At 36.7% G+C, this 12,197-nt stretch overlaps 3 protein-coding genes across 4 annotated transcripts; 1 reads left to right on the top strand and 2 right to left on the bottom strand.

Moving 5' to 3' along the window:
• Positions 1 to 324: 324 nt before the first annotated feature.
• LOC125846953 (pentatricopeptide repeat-containing protein At5g08305) lies at positions 325 to 2,800 on the bottom strand. Of its 2 annotated transcripts, XM_049526667.1 has the most exons (3): positions 912 to 2,800; positions 697 to 777; positions 325 to 619 (listed from the first exon to the last, which is right to left on the bottom strand). In XM_049526667.1, exon 1 carries the CDS (start codon positions 2,681 to 2,683, stop codon positions 1,004 to 1,006), a length of 1,680 nt encoding a protein of 559 aa, XP_049382624.1. In that variant the 5' UTR covers positions 2,684 to 2,800; the 3' UTR covers positions 325 to 619; positions 697 to 777; positions 912 to 1,003. The 2 variants fall into 2 exon arrangements, with proteins under 2 accessions (XP_049382624.1, XP_049382623.1); XM_049526666.1 differs by having other exon boundaries at positions 325 to 777.
• Positions 2,801 to 3,532: 732 nt separating this feature from the next.
• Positions 3,533 to 7,467, top strand: LOC125846956 (glutamate-1-semialdehyde 2,1-aminomutase, chloroplastic). Its single transcript, XM_049526670.1, has 3 exons — positions 3,533 to 3,833; positions 5,190 to 5,363; positions 6,235 to 7,467. Exons 1-3 carry the CDS (start codon positions 3,630 to 3,632, stop codon positions 7,300 to 7,302), a joined length of 1,446 nt encoding a protein of 481 aa, XP_049382627.1. The 5' UTR covers positions 3,533 to 3,629; the 3' UTR covers positions 7,303 to 7,467.
• Positions 7,468 to 7,753: 286 nt separating this feature from the next.
• Positions 7,754 to 10,494, bottom strand: LOC125846974 (uncharacterized). The gene is made up of 5 exons (XM_049526689.1): positions 10,276 to 10,494; positions 9,498 to 9,600; positions 8,650 to 8,721; positions 8,080 to 8,285; positions 7,754 to 7,966 (listed from the first exon to the last, which is right to left on the bottom strand). The coding sequence occupies exons 1-5, from the start codon at positions 10,383 to 10,385 to the stop codon at positions 7,870 to 7,872; spliced, it is 588 nt and encodes a 195-aa protein (XP_049382646.1). The 5' UTR covers positions 10,386 to 10,494; the 3' UTR covers positions 7,754 to 7,869.
• Between the last annotated feature and the right edge of the window lie 1,703 nt (positions 10,495 to 12,197).

The following is a 12,197-nucleotide window of genomic DNA, read 5'->3' as shown; positions in this document are numbered from 1 at the left end:
CGACCACCCACCTCTAGCATCAGTCACTGTTGCTTGCCGCAACTGAACAACATTCATCTTTGGTCATTGTTGCACAATCACCATCATCAGCCACATTTTCTGGAAAGGGTCAAATATTCCCTTAAAGGCCAATATTTGGTCCAAATTTGTGCTTTATTTAAATGACAACCACCAAATAACCCAACCAGATAATTAATAAGTGAAAAAGGGTCAAATATGCTGTTAAAGAATGTGAAATTGAGCAAATATGTCATTCGATCAACTGTATAAGTTTTGTGTTTTGGTAATTTGGATAAGACCACAGGTGACACACTTTTGGAGAATGATTACTCAAAAGATCAATGCTACCATTTCTGATTACTCCAATAATATAACTTCATCAACTCCAATGAGTTCTCCCTGTAAACTTTTTAGTTCTGTATTATAATTGTACATCAGATAGTGTCTCATAGTAAATGACAAGTACATTACTTCAAGCCAATACCAATACATAGTCAAGGGTTTTGATATCTGGAGGCATTCACATTTGCAAGTTGGAGAAGGTTCAGCTTTCGAAATGAGCAGGAGTTTCCTTCAAGTTTGAGATTTCTTCAAGGAATTCCGTCCCCAATTTCTGTGACTGCAACAATCGTATTCAATCAAGATAGATACATCAATAGGGGTCAATATCAAATGTATAGAGTGAGCTACGCCTACACGTGCATTGCAATGGCAATGGAAGTTGGGCGTATGTTGTGAATCTTGATTTTCAATCTGTTCGCCTGTTTCAGTCACGACCTGCAAAAGGAGACGATAACAAAGAGTAAGATCACTTTGCAGAACTCATTAATGGTATACAAGAATGTGCTTCCTTGATTCAAATGTGTGCATATTTACTTTGCTTCATAGTAGTTCTTTCTAGCAATACTTACGAGATAGTAATGAGTTTACTGGGCTCTCTAAGCCAACCTCATGTATGGCTCTCCACCTTATACTGCTCAAAACAGACTGTGTGATCTTGATCTTATAGCGAAAAATCATTCATCTGCAAGGCACTGCTATCATCTCCATTACCAATTCCTACATTGATATCACATAACAATTGTTCTAGCTCTTCACAATCTCTACCTAGCTTCATTTGCCACAAAACAAAATCTAGAATCGTGTAGATTTGATCCGATTCAGGGTGTGCTTTATCATGTGCTATGAATCTGTGAAGAGCCCCAAAAATCTCCACAACACTGAAACCAGGCAATTTCTTCACTCCCCGAGTATCCATAGCTTCTCTCATGGCTTTTGCTTCATCCCAACGCTTTTTAAGCGCATATACATTTGATAACCCAACATATCTACCATCATGAAATGGCTCCAAGTCGATAAGCTTTTTCCCTACTATTTCTGCAAGATCCAACCTTCCATGGTTGATGCAGCCACTAAGTAGTGCACCTAACATGGAAGCAGTCGGTTCCATAGGCATTTCACATAGAAACCGGTAGGCTTCTGTTAAATGACCTGCACGTGCTAGTACATCCATCATGCAGGCATAATGCTCACACTTTGCTATCATGCCATCTTTACTAAGAGAATCAAAGAAACACCAAGCCTCCTTAACTAATCCTCCATGAGCACAAGCGCATAAAAGACACAAGTACGTAATCTCATCTGGTCTCACCTTTAAAACGCACATTTCCTTGTACAATTCCAAAGACTCAGTAACCAGGCCATGTGTTGCCAAACCTCCAATCATGGCATTCCAAATCAAGACATCGGTTTTGCTCCCTAAAGCCTCTCGAAACACAACTAATGCCTCCTCTACTGCACCACACTTAGCATACATATCAACAAGCGACGTCCTCAACACTAAAGTCATAGGCAACTTATTCTCAACCACGTACTCATGCATTACCCTCCCTTGCTCAAGCGCACCCAAGTGAGCACAAGCACCCAAAACACTCACCATGGTCACCTCATTCGCTTTTGGCCCTTCCACTCTCATTTTCTCAAACATCGCCAACGCCTCAGCATATTCTCCATCCTTAACATACCCATCAATCAAAGAGCTCCACGACACAACATCCCTCTCAATCATCGAATCAAACACCTCCCTCATCAAAACAACATCCCCACATTTCCCATACCCATCCAACATCGAATTCCACGACACCAAATTCCTCACAGGCATTTCATCAAACACCTTCCTCGCACAAAAAACATCACCACAAGAACCATACATATGAATCAAAGAATTCGAAACATACAAATCCACATCAAACCCATTTTTCAAAACCCCTCCATGAACACTCCTACCAATTCTAACCTCACACAACTTAGCTAAACACTTAACAACAAAAGGGTACGTAAAATAGTTCGGAAAAACCTCATTCTGCAACATTTCAACAAATAAATACAAAGATTTACATGGGTTTTTGCTGTTAGAATAACCCCTTATAAGAGCATTGTAATCAAAGATTGTTGGGTTTTTAATTTGTAGAAAAACACGATGAGCATAGTCTATATTGGAGGAATCAGATAATGCTGTGAAACAGAGGATTCTTGAATTGAATTGAGTTTCTTTGGAAATGCCACAGGTTATTAACAAAGCATGAAGTTTCTTGAACTCTGAAGTTGATTTGCATTTTTCAAGAAAGGTGATGAATTTTTGTGTTAGAGTGGCAGAATTTGAAGACACTGTAACATTCAACATCTCCAGCTACCTCACTCTTACCATCCCAATTTAGAATGTTACCTTACAAAGCAATAAAATGAGAAATAGTATTTCACTAGTGTTGATTTGAATATTTGATCCTGCTTGATAAAAAAAATGGAAAAGGGTCAAAATAGGTTGAATTATGTGAAATTGAAAAAAAATATGTTCGTTTTATAGTTTAATTTAAAAATATTGAAATCATCAAGCGTTTGATCCAAAAATGTATATGGCTAATAGTTTAGTCCAAAATATTTCTATTGTTCCTTAAATCAAAAATGCATTGTTCCTAATAAATATATTATTTTTTTTCTTTTAAACACATTTTATTCAAATGAAATTTCATATAACCTAGAGAGAAGTATTGAAAGTATCTCTAAACTTTGCATAAATTATTAGTTTCATCTCTGAACTATTGATAGTCTTAAAAGCACATTTTTACTTGACTACCTTAATCTTGCAACATGAGTGAACACATCATATCCTACGTTTTACGACCTCATTTGTAGAATTACACTAAGTAAGTTATAACTAGTCAATTTATACATGTAAATTAAAAGAAACAAGGTCTTTCTATAAAATTTGACCTTAAATCTCAATCTTGTTGAGATGGCCCTAGCCACCGATAAAACAATCTATTGAGAGAGCTACATAACAACTACGTACATTTTGTATATCTACTATAAAAATGTATTTATATGATTTTTACTATAAAAAGGGCTAAAACCACTACATTAGGTAATTTTCCCTATAAAAAAAATTCACTTTGTTTTACCAAAAAAATAAAATAAAATTGTTGCTTTCTTAAGATTTCCCTATCTTGTTTCCTTATCTTCATCATAAGTCAAGACAAGGCCACTTTAAAACACAAAAAAATTAGAAGAAAACCCATTGCAGCACCAATTCAAGAATACTCAAAGAGAGAGAAGAGGAAGAGTTGGTAACAATGGCTGCTGTAAATGGTGTAGGACTTTCATGGCCATCAAAATTGACCAAAACTCAAACACCCAAATGGGGTTTTTCTCCATCTCACCGTCGATGCAACCCATCTTCTTCTTCGGCTGCAACCATTAGAATGACAGCCTCAGTTGATGAAAAGAAGAAAACTTTCACACTTGAGAAGTCTGAAGAAGCTTTCAGCAAAGCCAAGGTAATCAAAATTCAGTTTTTTTTTTGGCTTTGTGTTCTTGATACAATTCAATTTGTTAATGTTATTCAGTACTCATTAGACAAAAAGATGTAAGGTTCAAAAATCCATAAACTTAAAATCCTGGATCCACCTCATCTTCTAGATAAGGTGGTGATAAGATTCAAGATTATGGATATTGTTCAGTGTTTATTCTTTGATTTGAACTGTATTGGGTCAAGATTTGATTTTTCCTGCTAATATTGTTGGTAAAATTGGAGGGGAGTTTTCATGTGACCAGGAGGTCATGGACTCAAGCTGTGGGAACAGCCTTTTGCAGAAATGCAGGGCAAGGCTGCATACAATACACCCTTGTGGTCCAGCCCTTCCACCCCAAGCATAGTGGGAGCTTAAAATTGCTAGCTTTAAGATATTTGGGTTGGGTGAAGAGAAGAAGAAGGAGATGTTGATTTGATAAAGTTGGTGTTAGGTGTGCAAACAAAGTCTTAGCTGAAAAGAAAGTGAAAGACTTTGTAGTAATATTGTTAATGGTGTGAGGCTTTTTTTGGAGAAAACCGTGTGGGTTTGGTCTTAGTCCAAAGTGGACAATATTGCACCATGTTAAAAGTATCTTTGGGTTATTTTAGCCTAACAGTTGGTTCGCCTGCCATTTTGGCATGAATTGATGTAAAACCAGTGCTATCTAATCTGACATACGGTCTAGTTGTCCTCCCATATAAGTTAGTGTAGCTTAACTGTGATCTATTTGTGACTTCATGAGAACCTTGAGTATGTTTTAGATGTTAGTTGTGCTGAAAAGGCGTAATTTATATCACTGTTTAAATTTCATGAAAATCGTAGGTGGTTTGACTTCAAAGAGGAGATATATTGAGGAATCTGATACTGTAGCAAAATTTCTGCAGCAAAATATGTTTCTTTGCTTTAGTTGGTTCCGTTTCCCTTTATATATTCTGTTGTTTCTTGTGTATCTTCTGATATGACTTACTGAGATTGGAACCTATAAGGGGAAAATGCTAAAACCTATCACATTTTCTAGATGGGGTAAAAGGTTAGAAAAATGGCTCTTGAGGAAGAACAAATTGTACAACATTTTGTCCTTACTTGAAAAGGGACTTACACTTTGAACCTGAAAATACAGTTCAACTAATTTTTCAGTTATGTGGTGTAAGCCTTCAATCTACAAAGGGACACTGGATTCATGTTATTCTTCTTGTGTTGTGCTCAAAATCTCTATACATTAGTCTCTTGCAGCATAATACTCCCGAAAGCGAAGGAGGAGGAAAGATTCAATCAATTTTATTGATCCTTAGTCCTTACGAGTTCTTTCATTGATTTCATCTCGTGTTTTACTGTTGGTAGGAGTTGATGCCAGGAGGTGTAAATTCCCCTGTCCGTGCTTTCAAGTCAGTTGGCGGACAACCTATCATTATTGACTCTGTGAAGGGCTCTCGTATGCGGGACATAGATGGTAACGAGTACATTGACTATGTCGGATCATGGGGACCAGCTATAATTGGTCATGCAGATGATGAGGTTTAGTTCTCTACTCTCAACTCTATGTTAAGCTTGAAATTTCATTAGCCACTGTGCATTTATTTGGCCTGGCTTGTTAGTAATAAGTTATTACTGCATCTACATGCTTTGTATTTGGTAACATGTTTCAGAAACTCCATCTTAAAGCTTCTTATTGTCTTTGCTCTCATTACAGGTTCGGAAAGTTTTTTGTATTATGGAAGAACCATTGAATTACTTTGGCCTTAGATGACTATTTATGACTACGAAGAACATATGGTTTAAGTTTTTTCTTTTACTGGGATGTGAACCTGACACCTCATGGTTCTTAACCCATTTATTGACCACTAGGCCACACCCTTGGGTGCTTCTTTTGTTCTTTTTCTTAAATAGAAATTGGTATTTGACGTCCATCTTGTAGACGGTTCCCGTGATAAAGTGTATAAATCAGTATTATTAAAAGTAGACTAATGAGCATTTTTTAACTGGGAACGATTTGGTTGGAGGTTGAGTGAACTGTGTTGCTTATTGGATGGATGAAGTGAAAACTCAAGTAGAACATGTCTACATAGTAAACCTAGGTGGGAATGTCTAAATGTTTCATCCACTTGTTTCTCCTTCTTCTTTCTGACGAAGAAGAAGAACCAATAGGTCAACTGGATTCTCTTGAGTTCAGCTTTAAGAGCTATTGCGCAAGACACCTCAAAATCTTCTATACCCCTCTGTCTTACGCTGTACAATAGGAAACATAGTTGATTGAAAGTGTCAATACTGTAGGTGGGGAGAGTCCTTGTTGGCGTGGAAGGTTTAGGTACGAACACGAGAGGGAAAGTTTTTAATGCTTTTTCCATTGTTTTTGAGGCAATAATCTTGGTATGACCTTTCCCTGCAGGTGCTAGCAGCATTGGCTGAAACAATGAAGAAAGGAACCAGTTTCGGTGCTCCATGTCTCCTTGAAAATACACTGGCAGAGATGGTTATTTCAGCTGTTCCAAGCATAGAAATGGTTCGATTTGTCAACTCTGGTACAGAAGCATGCATGGGAGTACTACGGCTGGCTCGTGCTTTCACTTGCCGTCCTAAGATCATCAAATTCGAGGGATGTTACCATGGTCATGCTGATCCATTTCTTGTTAAAGCAGGCAGTGGCGTTGCCACCCTCGGTCTCCCCGACTCCCCAGGAGTTCCAAAGGCAGCTACTATTGATACTCTGACCGCACCTTACAATGACATTTCTGCTGTTGAGAGCCTCTTTGAGGAGCACAAAGGAGAAATTGCCGCTGTAATTCTCGAGCCTGTAGTTGGAAATGCTGGCTTCATCCCACCCAAGCTAGAATTTCTTGCTGCCATTCGCAAGATCACCAAAGAGAATGACGCACTTCTTATTTTCGATGAAGTTATGACTGGATTTAGATTGGCATATGGTGGAGCTCAAGAGTATTTTGGAATAACTCCAGATTTGACGACACTTGGGAAGATTATTGGCGGTGGCTTGCCAGTAGGTGCATACGGAGGAAGACGGGATATAATGGAGATGGTAGCACCTGCAGGACCAATGTATCAAGCTGGCACCCTAAGTGGAAACCCATTGGCCATGACTGCTGGAATTCACACGCTTAAGCGGTTACAAGGACAGGGAACATACGAACACTTGGACAAGATCACAGGCGAACTTACACAAGGAATCTTGGATGCTGGAAAGAAGACCGGTCATGCAATGTGTGGCGGGTTCATAAGGGGGATGTTTGGCTTCTTCTTCGCTGATGGTCCCGTCTATAACTTTTCGGATGCAAAGAAGAGTGACACAGAAAAATTTGGCAGGTTCTATAGGGGGATGCTGGAGGAAGGTGTTTACTTTGCACCATCACAGTTTGAGGCTGGATTTACCAGCTTAGCACACACTCCAGAGGATATTCAAAGGACTATAGCTGCAGCTGAAAAAGTTTTGAAGCAAATTTAACCACTAGACTTCTTTTTGTATGCGCTAGATGGAGAGATTTTCCTTTTTGAAGTTTTTGTTGTGTTGAATAAAAGTTAATTTGTAATGACAAGTTTTGTAGCATATTGTTTATTCAGAAACATGCTGCACCATTTTACCTCCTTTATTTAAAGCATTTTTTGGTCACTTGAGTACATCTGTATTATATATTGAGAAGAGTTGTCTTGGAGCAACAGTCAAATTGTCTCCGTGTGATATAAGTCACGCGTTCAATCCATGGAAAACTGGAAATAATCACTTATGCTTGCATTAGAATAGACAGTCTATATCATATCCTTAGGGGTGTGGTCCTTTCTTACCCTTCATATGATATATCGAGATAAATGTACCATGAAATACTATAGTATAACCTCTGTAACTTGAAGGAAATATATACCAGCTGCATATACTACATATACACATGCAAGCCCAATTCTTCTAGTTTGTTTATATATTTATATAGAATCAAAGCAATCAACCAGAGAAAAGTACATGAGAAAATGAACAATTCACAATTCAGGTAACATTGAACAAGAAGTATATTGAGTTTTAAGCAGGTTGTGATTGGTATGAACGACGCCTAAGTTGTGACTCTGGAGTAGGCTGCTGCAAGAAGATTTTCGTTGGATCATTGGGATCAACATAACTGCAAAATTGACAAACACAATAAGAATTCAGTAAAACCAGTTAGCATATTGAGGGGGGAAAAGGATCTTTAACAATTTTCGTTGTAAAAAGGAGAAAGCAACGTAGACATACGCATGTCTAATCATCTCATCAACTGGAGTTTGTGCAGCTTGGAGAGGATCTGCCCGTGGCTCTGCCCCAGACTGTTGCTGAGCTCGTCTCACAGAGGCGATTAAATTGAAAAATAATGGCACGAAAGTCCCACAACCACCATCCTTGAACAAAATCTTGAATGTATGTGTGGAGTACAAGGCCCTGTTTTCATTATCCGGAACAACCTGAACATAGCCAGAATCGGTTATCTAATGTGGCGCGCACATAATCCAGTGTTTAAGCGAAAAGTGCAAAAAGTCTCTAAGGTTCTTAGCGCAGATAAAGTGTGGGCTTCAACGAAAAGCACTAATGGAGAAAATAACAAATATGTATGTGTGTAGTCCTAGACTAATAATTACAAGTATGAACAACAAATATAAGGAGAGAAATTTTAATATTTAGTGTCATTGACAAGGTGCTAGAGCCTTGATGACGGCACTAATGCGCCAGCTAAGCTCAACATACTTTGCACCTTGCTTCACCCTCAAGTGTGCTTAAACCGCACCTTAGACAACATTGATTATATCCGACAATAGTAATTCAACTTACCGGATCTACAAGTCCAGAGATGTTGTTACAGTGGAATACTGGTTGCTTAAATTTTTCATCAGAAACAAAAAGCTGCAGAATAAAAAAAGAAAAAAAACTTTGTCAAAGCAAATGTAGCTTACATTTCTCAATTTTGTTACTTCTTGCTCAGCAAAGTCACCAACGAATACAAGATTATTTCTCTGACCGAAAACTTATACAGATAAACACGAATTCATGTCATGCATCTTAACAAATATCGGAACAATATATGCCATGACATGCTTCCTAGCAGATACATCTAGCAATGTCATGCTTAATTACAAATCAGATATAAATCATGTTGTGATACCGTGGAATTAACATGTCAAAGCTTTAGAAACGAACAGTCCAGTTTCATAGGAGAAGGATCGTATTTGACCAAAGGAACATATATGCTCTAATACACGCCATTCTGAATTGTACATAGTAAAATACAACAACTTTCAAAAGGGTCTTTCAAAGAGAGAACAACATAACTACAGGATTCAGAAACATATCATAGGCAAAATTTTGTTCAGCCTGAAAAGAAGCAACAAAAGAAATATCATTATACTTGGATCGCCATTCTGAATTGCACATTATGCATATGTTGGTCTAGTTACAGCAGATTTTCAACGAGCGCCATAATAACTTGTTAATATTATAGTAAGAGTAACAAAAGAGAGTTTTCGCAACTTTCTTCTCTGATCCACAGAAAAACTATATCAGTCATGAGTGAATAGAGTTGGTTAAAAAAATGACTTGAACACGGAGCTGGAATCCAATAGATGACCATGTTAGCATGTGGTGTTTGCAAAATCAGAGGACGATATAGAAGTATTACATACCAAGGGCATGTCAAAAGCAATGAAATCCACAGGCATCTTTGCAACAAAGACCATCCGAATATTCGACAAGTAGATAGTCCCTCTTGTTCTTGTTTTTCCTACACTGAGAACAAACAGTCTCATTAACACAGAGCCTCATGAACTAATAAAACTTTAAAGAAAAAAGAGTGAAGGCAATGCAAGAATTATGTGTTGAAAACAGGGAGAAAGGAACTCATAAAGTAAAGCAAATACATTTAACCATATTTTCTAAAACAAGTTAATTCCTTAGTTGACATTTTACATCGATTTTATCGTCCTCATCCTCCAACTAACCTCATCTTCACCCCACCTCCACCTAGCATCGGAGCCAAGTTTTCATTAAGGAATTCAAAATATGAAAAAGTAAACACACAAAAAAGTCGAACAGGTTCAACATATACTATATATACACAAAAATAATTTTAACCTATCGAAAGGGAACCCATATTAGCTCTGCCCCTGCTGCCACCTTCACTTCTCATAGTATTTGCATAAATTATACATAAATACTTTTAGAGTAACATTTATTTTTATTTTTTGCTAATACACGAAACACAAGAAAATAAGTTTCTAAAAACATTTTCCTTTAGAGGGTAGGCAGGGTTCACAAATTACAATAAATTTTGAATATTGAGGGGATCAAATTTCATATCAAGGTTTCAAGTTCAAATATTAAGCACTCTTTTTTTCGAATCCCTAAATGAAAATTCTGAATCCGCTACATAGGTGGAGATAACAAACAATAAGAAACACTTACCCAGGGATTTTGTCGACCTCAAACTCAACACCATGTCTAGACAGGACGAACAATTCATTGAGGAAAGGAATTGGCATTCCATTAGCAAATAATTGGGGATTCACTGCCATTTTTATTTTCTGTTTTCTGATCGGAAAAAGGAATCTCCGATCGGAAAAAAGGGTTTTTTGGAATTTGCTTTTGAAAATTGTTGTTTTTCTACGCGGAATCTTAGGAGGTACGCTAATATTGCTTATGAAATTTTAGGGTTAATTTTAAAGTCAAAATAAATAAATAAATATAACATATAATTTACTAAATCATTTCTACTTATTGTGAATTACTAAAGTGACAATTATTTTGATACTGAGAATGTGATAGTTATTAGACCATGTTTTAGCGGGTAAAATATTACTATTGGCATTCGATAGAGCTGAAATTCTATAAGAGTAAAATTTGTGTACATAAAATCTTTTCTAAATCTTACTTATTGAATTACATTGGACACGATATTGTTGATGATATTCATATCTAACTCAAGGAATACATGGCATGTATCCTTAGTTACATTTTTATCACAAAATTATATTTTTTGGTTCTATATTATAGTAGATGTTTTTAGCTTGGACATATAACGTAAAGAAATCGCTCATCTATAAGAACCAAACGACTCCTTATATTCTGCCTTTTTTTTTAATGTGGTCGCCTACATCGTATAGACGGACATAATAACAATTGCCTGTTTGGCCAAGCTTTTAGTGAACATGAAGGTATTTTTTCGAAGAAAAAAGAAGACAAAACTGATGTTATAGAATCAAATATAATTACAATGATAACAAAGGAGACATAACTTGAAGTCATGTAGAAGAAACATATAGATACCAATCAATCAAGTGAACCTAAGAAGCTTGTAATAGTAACATCTTTACAAATGTTGCAAGTATTTTAACATACTATTATGAACCTAAAAAGTTGAAGTTTATTTCTAAAAAAACTAAGAAAGTTGCAGATGTATGCACTAGTTTACTAAATATAACTGAAATAAATGTGACATATACACTATTAAGTATATATGTTGTGTATAAGTAGTATATGATATTTAGTAAAGTATACACGACTTATACATTGTTCGTATTTTATAAACTAGTTGATCGAAGAGTTTAGGCATCGTAATTATCCCTAAGAAAGGGATATATGCATATTCCTCAGATAATTCCTCTTCCGTGGCTGAGGAAAAAATTATGTTCTAAGAAACCAATGAACTATTGTAGTGAGGCAGAATTGAATAAGAAAGGAAGCCGGTGCATGCAGGGTACGTGGAAGGGCCGAACCTGAAGCAAGCATCAGTGGTTGATTCCACCATAGCTCAAACAATGACTAAGAACTTACGCAAAACTTAACTATTGCTCCAAGGCTCCCTTCTGAGGAGAAATGAATAACGAGTAAGCATTCAAGTAAAACATCAAGTGTTTAAAATAATACAGAAAGTTATTTAAGTGGAGAAGGGTAGAGGGGCGGGCCCATTATCCACCAAGTTTAGAAGGCTGTGATTGGTCCAAAGGACGGGTCACAAACGGATTTCTCGGTTATCAAAAAAAAAAAAAATTACAGAAAGTTGAGAAATAAAAGCTCCACTGTTTCTTAATAAAACTGTTCTCAAGAAGTTGTTAGTTCTTGAGTATGCTTTATGTTGTTCCCTGGAAATCTCTCCTTCAAAAAAGTAACTATTTATGAGACAAATAGACATAATCAAGGCAACCAAGGCTCAACTATGATCGATACTGATAGTATATACAATCTTATTCTCCTGGAAAGAGAAAATTGTTCCGCTAAATTAGACTACAAATTATGTGTTCATTTCACAACTGAACTGAAATTCCATATGTGATAATCGCTAGGGAACACCATATTAGCAAGAGTCTATGTTTTGCTCAGACTCACAA

The sequence above is a fragment of the Solanum stenotomum genome, chromosome 12, assembly GCF_019186545.1.
Source record: "Solanum stenotomum isolate F172 chromosome 12, ASM1918654v1, whole genome shotgun sequence".
NCBI lineage: Eukaryota > Viridiplantae > Streptophyta > Magnoliopsida > Solanales > Solanaceae > Solanum > Solanum stenotomum.
This window is presented reverse-complemented; position numbering and strand designations above follow the sequence as displayed.

Bases quoted from the DNA above. Each gene is read 5' to 3' on its own strand.
- LOC125846953 (XM_049526666.1), bottom strand. From the start codon at position 2,683: ATGTTGAATGTTACAGTGTCTTCAAATTCTGCCACTCTAACACAAAAA.
- LOC125846956 (XM_049526670.1), top strand. From the start codon at position 3,630: ATGGCTGCTGTAAATGGTGTAGGACTTTCATGGCCATCAAAATTGACC. The intron at 3,834-5,189 runs GTAATCAAAATT...TACTGTTGGTAG, and splicing joins AAGCTTTCAGCAAAGCCAAG to GAGTTGATGCCAGGAGGTGT. The intron at 5,364-6,234 runs GTTTAGTTCTCT...CTTTCCCTGCAG, and splicing joins TTGGTCATGCAGATGATGAG to GTGCTAGCAGCATTGGCTGA.
- LOC125846974 (XM_049526689.1), bottom strand. From the start codon at position 10,385: ATGGCAGTGAATCCCCAATTATTTGCTAATGGAATGCCAATTCCTTTC. The intron at 8,722-9,497 runs GTATGTAATACT...TTTATTCTGCAG, and splicing joins TTGCTTTTGACATGCCCTTG to CTTTTTGTTTCTGATGAAAA. The intron at 8,286-8,649 runs GTAAGTTGAATT...GGCTATGTTCAG, and splicing joins TCTCTGGACTTGTAGATCCG to GTTGTTCCGGATAATGAAAA.